This window comes from Prunus mume, linkage group LG3 (genome assembly GCF_029339155.1).
Source record: "Prunus mume cultivar Tortuosa linkage group LG3, ASM2933915v1, whole genome shotgun sequence".
NCBI lineage: Eukaryota > Viridiplantae > Streptophyta > Magnoliopsida > Rosales > Rosaceae > Prunus > Prunus mume.
The window spans coordinates 19,318,666-19,338,227 of record NC_142700.1 but is presented as its reverse complement, the minus strand read 5'-3'; the positions used below and the strand labels follow the sequence as shown (position 1 = coordinate 19,338,227).

The window sequence follows — 19,562 nt, the reverse complement described above, 5'->3', positions numbered from 1 at the left end:
ATACACCGATCGAGCACTTATGGGAGATATCGATTTCCGAAGGCAAATTCACGGTGGATGAAATCAAGTTTAATGCTTTGGATTTGAAGAGGGAAGAATTTACTGTTGCTCATTTTTTTGGACCAGACATTTTTACTGTAATGAATGAGCATAGGAAAGACCTAGTACTAACTCAAATTTGTTTTGATGATTATAATATGAAATGTGAGGAAATTTTACCTATAGTTGGGTTAATCTAACTATCCCATATATTTGATGCTTTCTTTATTCTTGGTATGATTATTGTATAATCTAATGGTTGTTCCTCATTGTTTGAAGGAGCTCTTCATTTATGTAGTTGGACACTCACATCCAATGTTTAAATAAACATGCATGGATCAACTTTTTATTTTCAAACTTTAACGCGCATTAATACAATCCTAAATTTTGAGTATTTGATTGACAATGTTAACATCAATACACCTATGTTAGCTCAGGTAAAACGATAACATCCCCCGTCGTAAATGGAAATTAGCGATATTTTAATCCTTCTCATAACATCCCTTCGTTTTAGCTTCCAATAGGACTTTGTTTCAAGAGACATATGACTTGTATCCATAGCCATGATTTTAATCTCTCTGTCCTCCATGTCTTGTTCTTGTGCATGCTCCCTTTCAATTGCATATGTTTCATATCATGCCTTCTCAGCTTCTTCTCTTTTCAAGTCTCTCTCAATTCTTAGTGCGCCACTCTTAGCAATTTGCTCCAAAATTTTTGCATATTCAGTGTTCTAAGTGCTCTCTCTCTCTTAACCTTTTCCGCATTTCTCCTAATAGGCCTCAGCTGACGTTGGATTAGTGAGTCTTGATCCATTGGGTAGTCCAATGGCGAATCGGTTGCCGGTGAATCGTGGAGCGGCGTCTCATTCAACACAACCGTCGGACTAGTAGAAATAATTTTGAATCTTGAACAATTCTTCACAATGTCCCAACATTTGTGACTGATGAAACTTTTTTTTTCCTTGGCCAATGGCACCTAATCACATTTGTGCTTGAATAATCTATTTTAAAAAATGGAAATGCAAGAAAATATTACAAAAATTGGAAATGCAAGAAAGTATTCAAAAAAAAATGTGACATTAAATTGAATAAAACAACATTTATAAATATTTTACCTCGTCGGCAAGATTTTGATTGCTTCGAATGTTGTCCCTCACTTTTGCCAACGCATCTCTCCATTTCCTAACTCGTTATTCAAAATTTTCCACCTACTCGCTAATGTCATTTCTGTACGAGCTGAACCTGATCTTTCACAAAATTCCCCTTGAATTTTTCTCCACTTATGAGAGGACTTCATCTCATTGCTTGTGATCGGGAAATGACAAACTTTGACTCAACACTCACATAACAAAATATCTTCCACGATTGTCCACCCACCTTCGGCTTCGATGGAAGATGTCATTTGTATTTTTACAAAAATGAAATTTAGTGGTAGAAAATTTTGTGTGGGAAGTGAAAAATATTGGAAGGAGATGAATTTGTATTAAGATTTAGTGTGGAAAGTGAATAATATTGGTAGGTATTTATAGAAAAAAATTCTGGAATTTTTTCAAATTTTTTTTTGCCACAAAATAGACAACCGTTGGATTTGACAAGATCTTTAGATTGGAGGCTATAGGAGAAGCCACGTGGCTTGTAGTCGTTGGTTTCTGGCAACTATGGGTCAGCACTGACGTCAAGAGTTGGAAGGCAAGGTGACAAGCCATATCTCCTGTGGGCTTGCCTAGGATCGTGGGTCCCAAGCCTTGCAGGCTGGATGTTGTGTCTTTGGACTGCTCCTCGGGCCTAGAGCCCCTCCAGCTTGGGCTAGCCTCTTGCGCTGGAGATGCTCTAATTAGAGTTTGGAGGCTTAACTTAAGGGCTGTCATTTCGTAAAAATAGTAAGGGTGTTATAGGAAAATTGAAAAGTTCATTAAAAGGAACCAGTCATTTCATCAAGTCCTTATCTACTTTGAAAATCTTGTCATTGAAATGATAACCAATACAAAAAATTCAATACAACGATTGTAACACCCCGACCCCAAATTTATCTCATGTTTTAATTTATTTAAGTGGAATTGAGAAATTACCCGTGGGATAGGGGTATTTTAGTCATTTCTTATCCGTAGGGAATTTGGAAATTCCAGTTGTACTGTTGCGTAGAGCACGGTGAGATGAGTCCGTAGACACGTAGTGGACTCGAATCGGAGTTGTAACGAGAGAGATACGATCAAATGAAGCTCAGTGGCATAATCGTAAATATTTTGAAATGGGTTTTTGGTTAAAAGACGGAATTGCTCCCATCTCTCTCTCTCTCTCTCTCTCTCCCAGCGCTCCTCTCTCTCTTTCCCGACGGCAGCTCCTCCTCTCTCTTCAAACTCCTCGCCACCGTGATTGAGGTATGGATTCCTACCTATTTTTCATGATCTAGCGTAGGATTGCATCGGTGCTCGATTCTAATTTCGAGGAGATTCCGCCACTTCCGGTCAGTTTTGGGGTATGCCCAAGAACAAAAGTGACTCAAATTAGGTGTATTACCTAGGTAGGAGTCTTGACTCTTGATTTGGAAGTTTTCGGCGATGGGTATCGCTTTGACACCGCAGCGTGTGGCGGCGCGTGGGCACCTTTATGGTGAGGGCATTTTGTCCCATTGCGATCCTCTCGATGTCGGGAGCGCGTAAGTGTGCTCGGATCTCATTTTGGATACCATTAGAGTTCCGAACGGATATCGCATATCGCGTATTTTCCGGGTTCGCTAGGTTTGGACCGTTGGATGGTCCTGAAGTTATAATATGTTGATCTAGGTATTACCAGGATCGTGTAGGATTTGACGGATCGTAAAATGGAGTCCCGGATACTCCGAAAATGCCAACCCTAGGTTTACGGTTTTAGTGACCGTCCGATCGTGTGATCGTGAGCGATCCGACCTTCGATCTGGACCAAACTTGCAGGACGTGTGTCCTAGACCTTGTAGAACCTATAGGAACTTTCGGATCATAATTTGGAGGTCGTGGGCCTCGCGGGCCTGTTTGACCAAGTTTGGGTAGTTTGACCCTAGGTTGACCGCGAGACTTTCCTTGTAGTTCTACCATTCGAGGAGGGTTAGAATGACCTTAGTGACAGGTCTTGAGCGTTGTTGAGTTAAAGGGATATTGTGGGTTTAGGATATAAATTGGTGAATTTAAATGAGGGAGTTTATGGAATGCTTTATTGATTGAGGTTAATATAGGATTAGAAATTATATTATATATATTTAATTGTGTGGTTGTATAAAAAGTAAATAAAGGGATCGAATGTTAGTTTACAGTGCTATACGCACTACCCTACGTACCTCCCCATATTGTGATCATGTTGAGGCCTTTAAACCCGTATGGTGGTGAGAATGTAGCCAGCCAAAGTGAAATATGCGGGCTGGTGAGAATGTAGCCGTGTGAGGTCGCAGCGTCTTTGGATTAGCCGGCGTGTTGGCAGACCCCATACGTGGCGGGTGCGTCCCGGCGTATGAGGAGATATGATTGTGTGAGGGCTGGTGAGAATGTAGCCAGGCCCGGTGTTGAGGTCGCAGCGATTCTTTGGATTAGCCGGCGTGTTGATTGACTCCATACGAGGCCGGGTGCGTCCCGTCGTATGAGGGGAGCTATGTGATTGTGTTGAGCGTGTTGTGATGAATAAACCCTAGAATGTATGAATTTGTATGGCTGTAATGGTATATTTGATATTAGGAGCCAGAATAGATATGAAAGAGCTACGTGTGGCTTGATCTCTTAGTAGGGTACGTAGGCAGCCTGAAGTTACTAGGTGCAGCCACAGATTAGACCCCACTTAGGTGGTCTTATTGAGATTGGTTTGGACCTCGTTGTTGGTCCCGAAACTTGGTTGAATTGAGGCTTGTCCTAGGGACTAAGTGAGTGAAGGTGTGCATAAATAGATGTTGAATTTATTATATGCATGTTTGATGGATTAAGTTATTTTAAAAACATTGTGGGCAGTTCTGCTAGAATCATTTGAAGGCCGGAGGCCATTTGTTGTAAATTGCATGAGATTATATTGTGCGTGCTGCGGTTGGGTTATAAAATGTGTTTTATGCAGGTGGAAATTTTGGGAAATGTTAAATTTACAGGAGACTCTGAAATTTCGCAGAAAATCTCGTGCCTTAGTCTTCTCGTAAACAAGGACATAGTTTTAAGGAGTGAACTCGGCGTAGGTGGGATGCAGTCTTCAGGGTTTCGTCTCGGGTTCCAGGAAATTCAGGCGGGTCCTGTCAACGATCACACATGAAGGCTTCGCCCAAAAAAAACAATCACACATGAAGGTAAGGTGTTAGTGTTTTGTGAATCTGTATGTGTATTGGTAAAGAACAAAATACGGAGAGAAGAAAAGCTAAAATCCAAATCTCCTCTGCTATACTTGTAGCAGAGAGAACATTCTCATTTTTTGTTATGTAAGAAATCAGTACAGTACACACACACACTTGGTGTGAGAATATAACCGTTAGGCACAATGACAGCTGGATGCATTACATCACAATGCAATCTCAGCCATTCACAAACTAACCAATCAAACTATGACATTTGGTTTAACAATAAGACAAACTATAAGAAAACTAAATGTATCTAATTTATGAAATCAACTTGAGCACTTATAATTCAACACTCCCCTTTAAGTCTTAAGCTGATTTCACTCCAAGTATGCCTCTGAGATAATTGAACCGATCTTTGGTCAATGGTTTGGTGAAAATGTCAGCTAGTTGTTCATTGGTAGACAGTATTCCAGATCAATAACTCCTTCTTGCAAAGCATCCTTGATAAAATGGTATCTTCTATCAATGTGCTTAGTCTTCTGGTGGAACACAGGGTTTTTAGTGATTGCAATTGCTGAGATATTGTCACAATGCAATGACGTAGCTTCAGTTTGTAGCTCTCCAAAGTCCTCTAGCACAAAATGTAACCAAATAGCTTGTGCAGTAGCTTCAGCTACACTGATGTACTCAGCTTCTGCAATAGACAATGCTACACAATTCTGTTTGACTGAAGCCCAAGAAAACACTCCACTTCCAAAAGTAAAAGCATATCTTGATGTGCTCTTGCTATCACCAACTCAACCTCCCCAATCACTGTCACAATAGCAAATTAGGATTGTTCTCTTGCCTTTCACATACTCTAAACCATAGTCTAGAGTTCCTTTGATGTATCTCAAGACTCTTTTAGCTGTTCCATAGTGTCTATTTGTAGGGCAATGCATGAATCTAGCAAGCAAACTTGAAGCATACATGATATCTGGTCTAGTAGCAGTTAGGTATAAAAGACTACCTACAATGCTCCTGTATTGCTCTTCATTCGCAGCTCCACTTCCATCATCCTTAGCTGGTTTCTCAGTTGCTACAAGAGGTGTTGACACATATTTGCATTCAGTCAATCCAAATTTGGTCAATAGAGTACTAGCATACTTCTTTTGATGAAGGAATATACTAGAATTGGTTTGAATCACCCCTATGCCAAGAAAGTGATGCAAGAGACCTAAATTTGTCATCTCATATTTAGTCATCATATCTTCCTTAAACTCATCTAGTAATTCCTTATTGTTCCCTGTGTAGACAATGTCATCTACATAAATAGAGATAGTTAGGATATCCTTATCTCCTTCATCATATCTTCACTTAGGCTTTTCTTAAAACCACATTGAGTGAAATAGCTGTTCTATCTCTCCATACCAAGCCCTTGGTGCTTGCTTCAGACCATAGAGAGCTTTATGTAGACGATAAACTTTGTCCTCTTTGCCTTTAATTACAAAACCTTCAGGTTGATTGATATAGACTTCCTCTTGTAGCACACCATTAAGGAAGGCAGATATCACATCAAGCTGGTACAATTTCCAATCCTTTTGAGTAGCAAGAGCAATGAGTGTTCTAATGGTGTCCAATCTGGCTACAGGTGCATAAGTTTCATTATAATCCAGTCCAGGCTTCTGAGCATACCCTTTGGCAACTAACCTTGCTTTATTCTTTTGCACAGAGCCATCCAAATTCAGTTTAGTCTTGTAAACCCACTTAACTCCAATCACTGGTTTTTCTATTGGTCTATCCACCAATTCCCATGTTCCATTCTTTTCAATCATCTGCAATTCATCTTGCATAGCTTTAAGCCAAGATTCATCCTGAGCAGCATCAACATATTTTTCTGGTTCCATGATGCACAAGTTACACTGAACAAGAACATCATCTAGCTTTCTCCATTTTAAAGGAGTGTGATCATAAGCTTGAGTTCTCCTTTCTTCACTGCTTATATCATTTGGAGTTGATGAGGTTCTCCCCTGCATATTCAAAGTTTGAGATGTAACAGTAGAGTTGCCATTTGAACTGTCAGAATGAAAATCAAAATCTACTTGATTTTCAATTGTGTATGATGTCATAACTGAATCATTGTTGTTTGTCCAATGCCAAGCACCTTCTTCATCAAATGTCACATCCCTTGACAATATAAGCTTGTTAGAAACTGGATCAAAAACTCTATAGCCTTTTTCACAAGTGGCATATCCCACAAACACTCCCTTTGTACTCTTAGGTTCCAGCTTGTGTCTCAATTCATCTGGCACATGAACATAACACAAAGAACCGAATATTTTAAGATGTGTAATTCCAGGTTTCCTTCCACTATATGCTTCAAATGGAGTGATGTTGCTGAGGGCTTTGGTAGGACACCTGTTCAGCAAGTAAACAGTTGTATGCACTGCTTCAGCCCATAGGAAATAGGATATTCCCTTCTCATGCAACATTGATTTGGCCATTTCAATAACAGTCATATTCTTCCTCTCTACCACTCCATTTTGTTGAGGAGTATAGGCCATTGTGAGTTTCCTTTGGATGCCTTGAGCTTCACAAAACTCCACAAATTCAGTATATAGAAACTCTCCACCTCTGTCACTTCTTATGCATTTCACCTTGTGTCCAGTTTGTAATTCAGTCATGGATTTGAACTTCTTGAAACAGCTAAAAGCTTTTGATTTGTTTCTTAGGAAGTATACCCAAATCATTCTTGTGAAATCATCTATAATTAGCATGAAATATATGTTCCTTGCAACAGATTCATTTCTCATTGGGCCACACAGATCTATATGCACTAATTCAAGTGCCTTGCTTGCTCTTTGAGCTTGTTCCTTTGGAAACACAACCCTGTGTTGTTTTCCCAATTGGCACCCTTCACACACACCATGTTGTTCTCCTAATTGTGGTAAGCCATGCACCATGCCTTTCTCTCTTAACTGTTTCAGACCTTTAAAGTGCAAGTGACCTAGTCTCTTATGCCACATCCATGTGCATTGAGTGAAATTGGTTTTCATGAGCAGCTGGTTGTCAGCAAGAAAGGATACCGGATAGCATCTGTTACTCTTCATTGGTACTTTTATGATTAGATAATCCATAGATGGACTATCAAACACCCTGCACATTCCTTTTCTAAACACCAGACAGTATCCATGTTGATCCATCTGCCCAACACTGAGTAGATTTTCCTTCAACCCTGGCAGATACATTACTTCTCTAATGTATTACCTGCCCTTTTCTGTGTCAATCATCAGTGAACCAATGCCAGCTACATTTACAAGTCCACCAGTAGGCATTTATACCTTCCCAGTCACATTAGTTCTCACATCAACCAGCAGTTTTAAATCTCCTGTCATATGATTGCTACAACCACTATCAATATACCATTCTCCATTGGCTTTGATCTCAGTGGTTGTGCAATTGGCATAAAACAGATTTCCTGTCACATCCATTTGGTTTACATAATTTGCCTTCTGCACATTCTTACTCACAATACAGTCCCTAGCAAAATGTCCAAATATGTCACAGTTATAGCATTTTGGTTTTCCCTTGTACCTGCACTCACCAAAATGATGCTTTGAACACACCTTGCATTGAGGTTTAGCATTCTCATGGTTTGTGGAATTGACATTCTGTGCAGGATAACTGCTCTGCTGTGACTTGCCTTTTGATTCCCATGGCTTTCCTTTAGAATTCCAATTTCCCTGTGACTTGAATGAACCAGACTGAGATCCATTTTTATTCTAACCTTTGGAACTCACAGTGAATGAGGCAAATGCTTTTTCAGGTGTATCAACATTATGCATTTCAAACCTTTGCTCTTGACTTTTCAAAATGGCAATCACTTCTTGCAACTCCACAATTTCTAGTGCTTTTGTGTTTTCAATCACAAGGCATATACTTCTTACTAAGACTAATTAAAACCTTCTGAACCTGCCTCTCATTTGACAGAACTTCACCAAATGTTTTCATTTGGTTAGTCAATTCAGTCAGTCTAGTAAGATAGTCAGATAAGGATTCATTATCACGCATCCTAGTATACTCAAATTCACGTCTTAGATTTTGAAGTTTTACCGATCTGACATGCTCTCCACCATGATATTCAGCATATAGCAATTCCCAAGCCATCTTCGCAGAATCTGCATTTGCATTCCGTGGAAAAATATGATCAGAAACGACATTTTGGATGATACCCAATGCTTTCGCATCCTTCATGAGAATCGCAGCTGTTTTCTCATCAACTTCTTCTTCTAAAGTATCCTCAGATTCCTTCTTCTTCTTAGAATCCGGGATTGAAAACCCCTTATCTACCAAACTCCATAAACCATATGATTTGAATATGGTTACCATCTTAATCCTCCAAAATTCATAGTTCTCACCAGAGAAAATGGGGATTCTAGCCTCTGAGCTTCCATATCCAGCCATTTCGAATTTCAGATGCACTTGGAAACGAGTTGTTTCTCATAAGACAATTGATCGAGCTCAATCAGCTTCGTGAGCTATGAATGAGCTTCACCTCGATCGATTTTCTTCACAGAACGAACGCCCAACTTCAGATAATTGAACCTGGCTCTGAGGCCATGTTAGTGTTTTGTGAATCTGCATGTGTATTGGTAAATGACAAAATACAGAGAGAAGAAAATCTAAAATCCAAATCTCCTCTGCTATACTTGTAGCAGAGAGAACATTCTCATTTTTTGTTATGTAAGAAATCAGTACAGTACACACACACACACTTGGTGTGAGAATATAACCGTTAGGCACAATGACAACTGGATGCATTACATCACAATGCAATCTCAGCCATTCACAAACTAACCAATCAAACTATGACATTTGGTTTAACAATAAGACAAACTATAAGAAAACTAAACGTATCTAATTTATGAAATCAGCTTGAGCACTTATAATTCAACATAGGGGTCGTCAATGGCCGGGCCGGGTTGGCTTAGTCCAAATGTCATGAATTTAGGTAGGGTTGGGTCGGTCTTCAAAGAAGAGAGAGAAAATAACGGGTTGGGTTTGGTTGGGCTTTTTCAAAAAATTAAAAGCCTAGGCCCACCCCATGAGCTAGGCATGAGAAAGCCCAACGAGTCGGGCTGGGCCAAATGGGCCTACTTTGTTTTTATCTTTTTTGTTTTTTTTTCTTTGTTTCTTTGTTTACCTTCCTTTTCATATTCTCCTTTTTCCCCCCCAGTTTCATAGTTGTCTTTTATTCCATAAATATACTTTTGAATCCCCCCTAATATCATGTTGACCAAAAATAAAAAAATTCATGAATATCTTTCTCTTTTGGTCTGAATTTGTTCCAATACCCAGCTAAGGCATTTTACCCATTTGCGAATGAGATGTTCAGTTAGTTTAATAATGGAAGCAATTCCTTGGATGCCAACAAAGACACAAGAGAAAGGTATGATGTGTTCACTCGCAAACTTCGAATCATTGAAAACATTATCATACCTTTCTCTTGTGTCTCTTCCTACCCTTCTCATCAAAGAAGCATGAGAAGAAACAACCTTAGAAGGGCTGCCGCCCATTTATGGTCTGGCCAGGCCGGGCCTTTATGGGCTCAAACAGGCCTGGCCTATGGACTGGGTTGGACTTTAGACAACCAAACTCAAGCCTAATCCATGGCCCACAATAGATCGGCCTAGGCTTTTTCTCGATGATCCAGGTAGGCTCTCATTAGCCCATGAGCTCACGGACCGAATGATGACCCCTACACGAAGGCCTCTTTGAGATTGATCATGGGATGAAAAGTAGCTCCAATTCCATAATCTTTCCTGCATGCAAATTCAATTGGAAATATTGAGTTAATATTATTATATTACAGAAATCATTAAAGAATTGATATTATTATTTAAACTTACTATTTAATGATTGAGTAGACCGTTTGGATGATAGTCAACATCAAAATGATAATGAATGTGATCATCTCGTTTGTTGCCCAAGGAGAATTGAAAAAATGTCTCTTCAAAGTGTATTTCCATTTGATCCACAGCCTTTTCAAGTAGCGGTCCAACTCCTCACGAACACTTCCAAAATAGAAGTCTAAGATGACAACCTCTTTGCCAAGGTCGTTAATCAGAGTATACACCTCATTGTGGTCGCTTAGTATATTTATAAAAATTCTTTTCTTAACAAGCAACTCCACATCCATCGGTGCATTCACAAAATCATCCAAGATGGAAAGATAACTGTTTACGTAAGAAGAGCAGCCATGACATTGCTCAAAGGCAACAATATTTCTAAACAAAACCTTCAATATTAATAATATGTGAGTCCTTGGGGAGATAAAATAGTCTTAGATACGCAATAAAGTGTTCTACTTTCAAACTTGAAGAACCTGGCATCCCCGCATTCTGTACGATGCTTGTCCAACCCAATGTCATATTGATGAACTCAAAGGCGAGTTCCTTCATCAAAGGAATGACATAAGTACTGTTACTGCTGGCAGCGGCTGCAGTTCTATGTAGTTCAAGAAGATCCTCAAGAATGCAAAATGGTACTTAATTTTCCAACTTGAGCATGTCTGACATAATATAATTTATTATCTAGGACTTGCTGGAGATGCTATCGTGGTCTTCCACTCCAATGTGTTGAAATGGTGACCATATAACTTCAACAAAATCTCTATCACGAAGGTGGCATCAACCATCATGATTTGTATGAAGTCCTCACTACTGACTCAATGACATTTCAACTCCTGGAGCTTCATTGTTTCTTGCCCTTCTCCTCCTCATTTCAACTCGTGTGAGCTTCAGTTGAGAAGAAAAATGTTCAAAAAAAAGGAAAATTAGAATTTAATTCATCCAAATTAAATGCGTATATACTGAAATTAATTTTTAATTAAAACATAGACAAGTGGGGAGTTTAATATCTAGCATTTTGTCTATGACATTTTGCTTACTTTTAACTTGGCCTCATCAATGGGCCGGGCTGGGTTGGATTTTAAAGAGAAGAGAAAAAATAATGGGCTCTTTATATATATTTTTTTTTATGTTTTGCTGTGTTTTTATGTTTCTCTTTTTTTTCATAGTTCTATATTTACATTTGTCTATATGTTTATGTCTCCATTTTTTTCTTTGTTCATAACTTCATAATTTTTTTCCCCATAAATATGAAGATATAGTTATACAACCGCCATATTAATAAAATCATATTTTATCCCCTACTTTATTTTTTTTAATTCTTACAATGATAATAGATAATGATTTTCTCCATCTTTCATTAAACTTGATTATATATATATATATATGTATGTGACACCATAGGCCAAGCCGGACTTTCTTGGGCTCAAACGGGCCGGGCCGAGCTTTAGATACTCAAGTCCAAGCCCAACCCACTCAATAATGAGCCGAGCTTCAGTTGAGAAGAAAAATGTTCGAAAAATTAGAATTTAATTCATCCAAATTAAATGCACTTATACTGAAATTATTTTTTAATTAAAACATAGGAAAGTGGGAAGTTTAATATCTAGCATTTTGCTATGACATTTTTCTTACTTTAAACTAGGCCTCGTCAATAAGCCGGGCCAGGTTGGGCTTTAAAGAGAGAGAAAAAATAATGGGCCTAATCGGGCCGGACTTTTTTAGAAAATTTGAAGCTCAAGCCCGGCCCATGTTCTAGGCTTGAGAAAGCGAAATGGGCCTACTTTATTTTGTCCTTTTTTTTTGTCAATTCTTTATTATTATTTTTCTATGTTTTGTTGTTTTCTATGTTTCTCTTTTTTTAGTAGTTCTATATTTACATTTGTCTATATGTTTATGTCTCCATTTTTTTCTTCGTTCATAACTTCATAGTTTTTTTTTTCTTTATAAATATGAAGATATAGTTGTACAACCGCCATATTAATAAAATCATATTTTATCCCTTACTTTATTTTTATTTTCCAGTTCTTACAATGATAATAGATAATGATTTTCTCCATCTTTCATTAAACTTGGTTTTTCTATATATTTATTTATATGTATGTGAGCCCGCAAGCCGGGGTTTTATGGGTGGGCTGGGCCGGGCTTTCTTGGGCTCAAATGGGCCGGGCCGAGCTTTAGATACTCAAGTCAAGCCCGTCTCACTCAAAAATGGGTTGAGCTGGCCGTGGTCCATAACGGACTGGGCGGGCTTTTCTCAATGGGTCGGGTGGGCCTTCATTGGCCCATGGGCTCGCAGGCCTAATGATTACCCTTACTTTTAACGTCCCTACACATAATATATGGAGAAAGCATAAACTTAAGGAGATTATGGGACACATGGACAAAAAAATTTGTCGATTATTAATTGAACAGAAAATTTGAACAACATATGTTAATACCATAACTGGTCAGCACCAGTTGGCCTCACATGCCCAAACAAGTGGACCACTCATGTTGATCCCCCATAGGCCACAAGTACCAAGAGGGCAAGCCCATGCCTTCTCCTAGCTAGATGCACGTGCTCCCCCTTCAGAATGGTTCCCCAAGCCTAGCATGGAGGCAAGGCAACTTGCCTCACCTTTCACTACAAAAGGAAGAGACCACCTCCTAGCTAGGCCTCGTCAATGGGCTGGCTTGAAAAAGCCTATCGGAGTCGGGCCGGGTCAAAATGGGACATTTTTTTTTTATATGGATTTTTTTGTCAATTATTTATTTATTTTTCTATGTATTGGTGTGTTTCTATGTTTCCCTTTCTTTCGTAGTTCTCTATATACATTTGTCTATATGTTTATGTCTCCATTTTTTTATTTGTTCATAACTTCATAGTTTTTTTTTTCTTTCCATAAATATGAATATATAGTTATACATCCACCATATTAATAAAATATATTTTATCCCATACTTCATTTTTTTGTAGTTCTTACAATGATAATAGATAATGATTTTCTAAATCTTTGGATTCAGGTAGGAGTCTTTGTTGAGTGACAAGAAGATTGTGTTGGTTTCGAACTTGTGTAACCAGATCATGAACACCATGATACTGGTGAAAGAGCTATAGAGGTAGAGAGAGAAGAAAATAGATGGTTTTCAAAGGATAGCTTGAGCAAAACCATTACAACTGTGATGGATAAGGAAAATGAGTTGGGTCTTTCTCTAAAGAAGAACCTTGCGAAATAGAGAGGGATACTATCAGAGCCAGGTTTATGAGCGGTTATATTGATAGGTTTATCCGAAATTTAAAAGAGCTTTGTAAGGTTGTAAATTAGCTTTAGCCTTTTAACCAAGAAATCTCATGGTTTTGGTATTTTCAATCTCATATTGTTGTTGTGTGTTGTAATATAAGTAATTAAATAGGGTGAATTTCAATTATGTATTACTAGTATATTGAGGTTAGTACTAGAGGTGTCAAAGGGGCCGTGTCGGGCTGACCCGTCCCATTTAAACTCGTGCTTTTAATGATTTCGTGCAAGGCCGGGCCGGCCCATTTAATTTATCTAGTCTTGCGTGCTGGCCCACTTAGTAAAATCATTGATTCATGTCTACACAAAGTCCATGTCCACATTGAAACGGGCTGGGCTGGGATAATTCAAGAACCAACACATTTAATTTGAATTTTTTTCACTTATTTTTTTTTTCAGTAGATAATTCAAATTATAAACATTAAATATATAATTAGAGGCAAGAAATGATGAACTATTTGAAAACATTAATCAATCAAACGTCCAAACAATATGAAAGGATGGACGGCAAAAAGTGTCAAAACAAAGTCCACTTCAACTTTTCATCTTTAAACAACTTATTATTTTATATGTGAAGAAATGTCTTACTTTGAGATTATAAGAGAAGCGTATAAATCATATTTACTGATTAGATATCAAGTCCAATGTTGTTTAATTAATTTGTAGTTAATATGTTTAATTAATTAAGGACACAAGTAATTTCCCTAAAAGGAAAGGCATCATATATATGTTTATGATTAAAATAAAAAAAAACCCACATAAACAACGACATTGTCAAATTATTGCATTTTGACTTTTGAGAAGAAAAAAAATTTTGTTAAGCAGGCCGTGCTTGAAGCGAGCTCTGCCATAGGTCGGCTCGGTCCATTAGACCACATTTTTTAATCCCGGCTTGGCCTAAGTTTTCATGCCGTGCTGAGCACGGCTCATTAATATTTGTTCTCATGTCGTGATGTGCCTCATTTAAATAGGCTAAGCTCGTGCCGTGCTGGGCAGTCCGTCCCGTTTGGCACCTCTATCGTGCATTATGCCATCCAAGATCACATTAATGCTAGCATGGCTTTGCAATGCATCCACGAGAAGCTTAGAATCTGATTCAACCACTATCTGTTGCGGGCTATAATCAATTTCGACTTCCAAGCTCGCTTTAAGTGCCTCAACTTCAGCTCCTAGGGCATTCAGACACCGCTATACAACAACCCCACTAGCCAGACGAAAGCACCCAGAGTTATCCCTCAACACCCTAACCCCCTGCTCCAACCATACGATTGGCACTCTAAGCACCATCACAATTACATTTGAGAAATCTCAATGAAGGTTTTGTCCAGCCACCAGCGATCACTAGCGGCTTTGCCCTCCCATCATAGCAAGAGAGACACGCCACGAGCACGAATATTAATTTCCCGTGATAGGCACTACAAGAAAACTTGGGTCGGGCCGGGATAAAAAATGAGGTCCAATGGACTAGGCCGGCCCGTGGCTTGACATGGGCTAGGCTTGGTCTGAGCTCACTTCAAGCACGGCTTGAGCCCAAGCCCGACCCACTTAATTTTTTTTTCTTTCTCAAAATTCAAAATGCAAAAATTTGACATCTAATATCATTGTTATATGGTTTTTATTTTTATTTTTTGTAATCATAAACATATATTTGATGTCTTTCATTTTAGGGAAATTACCTGGATCCTTAATTAATTAAACATATCAACTACAAATTAATTAAACAACATTGGACTTGATATCTAATCAGTACATATGATATATAAGCTTCTTTTATAATCAAAGCAAGACATTTCTTCACATATAAAATAATAAGTTGTTTAAAGATGAAAGTTGAAGTGGACTTTGTGGTCATGGTGTTTGGGCCGGGCCATGAACAATGATTTTACTAAATGTGGCGGCACGACACGACCCAATAAATTAAATGGGCCGGCTTGCCACAACACGAAAACATTAAAAGCACAAGTTTAAATGGGACGGGCCGGCTCGGCAAGGCCCGTTTGACACCTCTAGCTAGAATAGAAGTTAACTACGTGATGGAGCATAATGGAGTTGGGAGCTCAAATAATTTTCACACAACCATGTTCCCATTCTTTTTAATAGGACACATGATTCCTTTCCTCCACTTCTCTAATGAGCTGGCTATTAGAGGCCATAGAATCTCTTTCTTGATCCCCAAAAAAGCTCAAATTCAGCTACAACATCTCAATCTTCACCCAGACCTAATCACATTTTGTCCCATCACTGTCCCTCACATTGAAGGCCTCTATGAGGGCATTGAGTTTGCCTCTGAACTCAATGACGTAAGCCTAGCAAGCGCACAACTTTTCTTCTTGATCTTTTATCTTCTTAATGTAGACCTCCAAGGGTACGTCAACCTTATGCAGGAATTTTTTTCAGGTAGCTCCTTTTGAGTTCTTCCATAGGTTTTAAGTCTCCATTGCCATGATGGAGTGGGCCTTTGGATATTACTGAAGGTGTGTAGACATCTTTGCTTTTGCATCATAGATAGACAGGAACTCTATAGATGCAATGCCCTTCTCTCGAGACCGATGTATCCAACATCTGTCTAATGGAAGCTGCCAATAAAATATAGGGATTTTCTACATTTATTGGAGCTTCATTTTTCCTACCCTTCTCCTCCTCATTTCAACCGTCATATTAATAAAATCATATTTTATCCCCTACTTCATTTTTTTTTAATTCTTACAATGATAATAGATAATGATTTTCTCCATCTTTCATTAAACTTGATTATATATATAGATATATGTATGTATATGAGTCCGCGGGCCAAGCTGGACTTTCTTGGGCTCAAACGGGCCGGGCCGAGCTTTAGTTGAGAAGAAAAATGTTCGAAAAATTAGAATTTAATTCATCCAAATTAAATGCATATATATTGAAATTAATTTTTAATATCTAGCATTTTGCTATGACATTTTGCTTACTTTTAACGTCCCAACACATGATATACAGAGAAAGCATAAACTTAAGGAGACTATGGGACACATCTATAGAAAACTTTGTTGATTATTAATTGTACAGAAAATTTGAACAACATATATATCGTGTTCTACATATAAACGTTGTGACACATATCCAGTAGGGAAAAAAAGCATGCAAATACAGTAGAGAAAAAAAAAATCCTTTAACAAACAATTGTTTTAACTAAATGTTATGAGCTAAAACTTTCCTTTATTTCTAAAGGGAGAATTCAAAAGCCTATTTTTCATTTTTGTTTGTTTTGATCAAAGTAATCTTCCGTGGCACTATATTTTTGACACAAGTTTTCAACCATTAGATTGAAATGGATCAAATGGCTAAGATTAACTAAATTAATTGTATATTTTTTAAGAAAAATATTGAAAATAATTATTAATTGGCTTTCTCTTTCTTATTTCTCTGTCATCAATCAATGTTCTATCAAATCTTCCTATTTCGTTGTTCTCTATCCTCTAGAATTCTTCAGTTAATAACTTTCCCATCCTCCTCCTCTTTCTTCTAGAGCTTTACAGGTTTTTGATTCTTTTTCTTCTCCATCCCTAACTTTGTTTTTTTCTTTTTTTTACTGCTTATTTTTTGGGTTGTTACAATTATACATGGATTATAACTCTCGACCCACACACACACACAATGAACTACAAGCAAACTATCTTTTGCCATATATTTTTTAATGTTATTATGAATTATAATGAATAAAAGCTAAATCTTGTAAGCCATTACGATGTTAGGAAAAAAACAGAGAGAGAGAGAACACAGAGGTAATGGTGAGGTTTCACAGGATATTAATTGAGAAGAGAGAAAATGATAAGAAAACAAAAGGGGGAAAGATAATGAGTGATTTTCGGGATTATCATAACTAATGCATAAAAATGAAATTTACTTGGCATTAGAGATTTAATTTAATTTAAGTAATTAATGAAACATAATCTCAACCATTTAACCCTTTCTAATGTAATGGTTGAAAATTTGTGTCTAAATTTGTGTAAAAAACATAGAGTCATCGATCCGCCCCTATATATATATATATATGTCAATTGTATCTAAAAGGAAAAAAAACTTCACCTCGATGGCCATTGAAATGATCCTTAAGGAAAAAAACATTTCACCCCACTACTGGTCGAGCACTAAATGACTACATAATTCCCTTTCTTCACATTCACCACACTGAATGCTATGAGCTTTACTCAGATAAGGCAGGGCCTTCTTGTGTCTCTTCCTACCCTTCTCATCAAAGAAGCATGAGAAGAATAGACCCTATTAGGGTTGCCGCATTTTTATGGTCGGGCCAGGCCGGGCTATTATGGGCTCAAAGAGGCCGGGCCTATGGGCTGGGTTGGACTTTAGACAACCAAACCCAAGCCTAGTCCATGGCCCACAATAGGTCGGCCTAGGATTTTTCTCGATGATCCGGCATGGCCTCATTAGCCCATGAGTTCACGGGCCGAATGATGACCCCTACACGACCCTTATAATAAAAGACCCCTTTAACAAAAACATATAACTATTGTAATAAATGTCAAACTAGAAATACTACTTACACATAGGTTATATATTATTTTTTGTTATTATTTAAATACAAGATTTCACACCACTTCAATGCTACTTGTTTGGGCAATGGTTTTGGTGAAAGAACATAAGTTGCAAAACTTTGAAATTCTATTTTAAAATTGAATGTCAAATCATATCCCCGTTTCTCTGTCCATTATATACAACCTTTCCACAATTCAAGTCTCATACTCATTCTTCAACTTAAAAGTAATAAGGAAGATATTAAGAAATATTATTATTGTAATTTATTGTAATGTATTTACTTTCCTAAGTTAGTGTAGATCAAATCCCACCAAAGGTGGATCAGGAATTCTAGGCCTTAGACATAGAGTTTGATTGATTGTAGGACATATATATGCTTTTTACTGTTGACGATTGCAATTACTGAAATTCATCCAACACCAATCAGCTATTGTCTATTTTTATGATGGTATCAGAGCACCGTCTTGGTGCCTAATTCCCAAACCTTTTCAAAACCCTACAGCAAACCTGCAACCACCATGTTAGACGAAGAACAAATACTACTAGAAAACAAGAAATTCAATTCCAAAAATTCGAGCAAGCAGCAATTCTGGTACGGATACATCAAATCCATACTATGTTCATTCTTCGGACCACCCAGGTCATATGCTCGTTCCAACAAAATTGGACGGCGCCAAATATCCATCTTAGAGTAAATCCATGATTCATGCCCTCATAGCCAAGAACAAAATTGTCTTGGTCAATGGATTCATCAAGCCACCCTTAGAAACAGAAAACCCGACAAAATATGCTCTCCAGAATCAATGCAACAATATGATTTTATCATGGCTTGCTCACTTTGTGAAACCCGATCTAGCCAAAGGGGTTGTCCTCGCCAAGACTGCTCATCAAGTATGGGAAGATTTCAAAGACCAATTCTCACAAAAAAATGCACAAACACTTCTATCAGATTCAGAAATCTATTGCCTCTCTCTTCACAAGAAACCATGGCAGTCTCGGCCTATTTCACGAAACTCAAAGGCCTTTGGGATAAATTAGAGACACATCGAACGCTTCCGACTTGCAACCAGATGACAACACAAAATAAACAAATAGAAGAAGATCGTATGATGCAGTTTCTCACGGGTCTTAATGACACCTACAATGGTGTTCGCGACAACATTCTCATAATGACACCTTTGCCTAATGTCCATCAAGCTTACTCATCATTCAAAATGAAACACAACGACAAATGACGTCGAGATCAATTGAGAACTTCTCCTTTGCTACTGCAATACAGAGTCGACTAATTTTTTTTTTCAAATGATTCCACTAATGTTGGGCCTTAAATTTCCACTGCACATATTGTAATAGGACTAGTCATATGGAAAGATTCAAATTTAAGAATAGGACATGGGTTCTCAAGAACACAAGAACCTAAGGCAGTTGACAAAGTCAGAAACCACAGTAGCATCATGGGTCTCAAGGAGGAAATCAGTATGCTTCATTCCATGCTGCCAATGCGCATGCTTCTTTTCCTTCTGCCAACACAGCAGAACCATCTACA

General features: G+C 38.0%; 1 protein-coding gene and 1 pseudogene across 1 annotated transcript; one reads left to right on the top strand and one right to left on the bottom strand.

Annotated features, from left to right (window-relative positions):
• Nucleotides 1–7,631: 7,631 nt before the first annotated feature.
• Nucleotides 7,632–8,760, bottom strand: LOC107881904 (uncharacterized). The gene is made up of 2 exons (XM_089048758.1): nt 8,260–8,760; nt 7,632–8,039 (listed from the first exon to the last, which is right to left on the bottom strand). The coding sequence occupies exons 1-2, from the start codon at nt 8,758–8,760 to the stop codon at nt 7,632–7,634; spliced, it is 909 nt and encodes a 302-aa protein (XP_088904884.1).
• A 6,831-nt stretch (nt 8,761–15,591) lies between these two features.
• On the top strand, nt 15,592–19,322 carry LOC148919007 (uncharacterized; annotated as a pseudogene).
• The last annotated feature ends 240 nt before the right edge of the window (nt 19,323–19,562 follow it).

Bases quoted from the DNA above. Each gene is read 5' to 3' on its own strand.
- LOC107881904 (XM_089048758.1), bottom strand. From the start codon at position 8,760: ATGGCTGGATATGGAAGCTCAGAGGCTAGAATCCCCATTTTCTCTGGT. The intron at 8,040-8,259 runs GTTTTAATTAGT...TTCAAGTCACAG, and splicing joins ATGAGAGGCAGGTTCAGAAG to GGAAATTGGAATTCTAAAGG.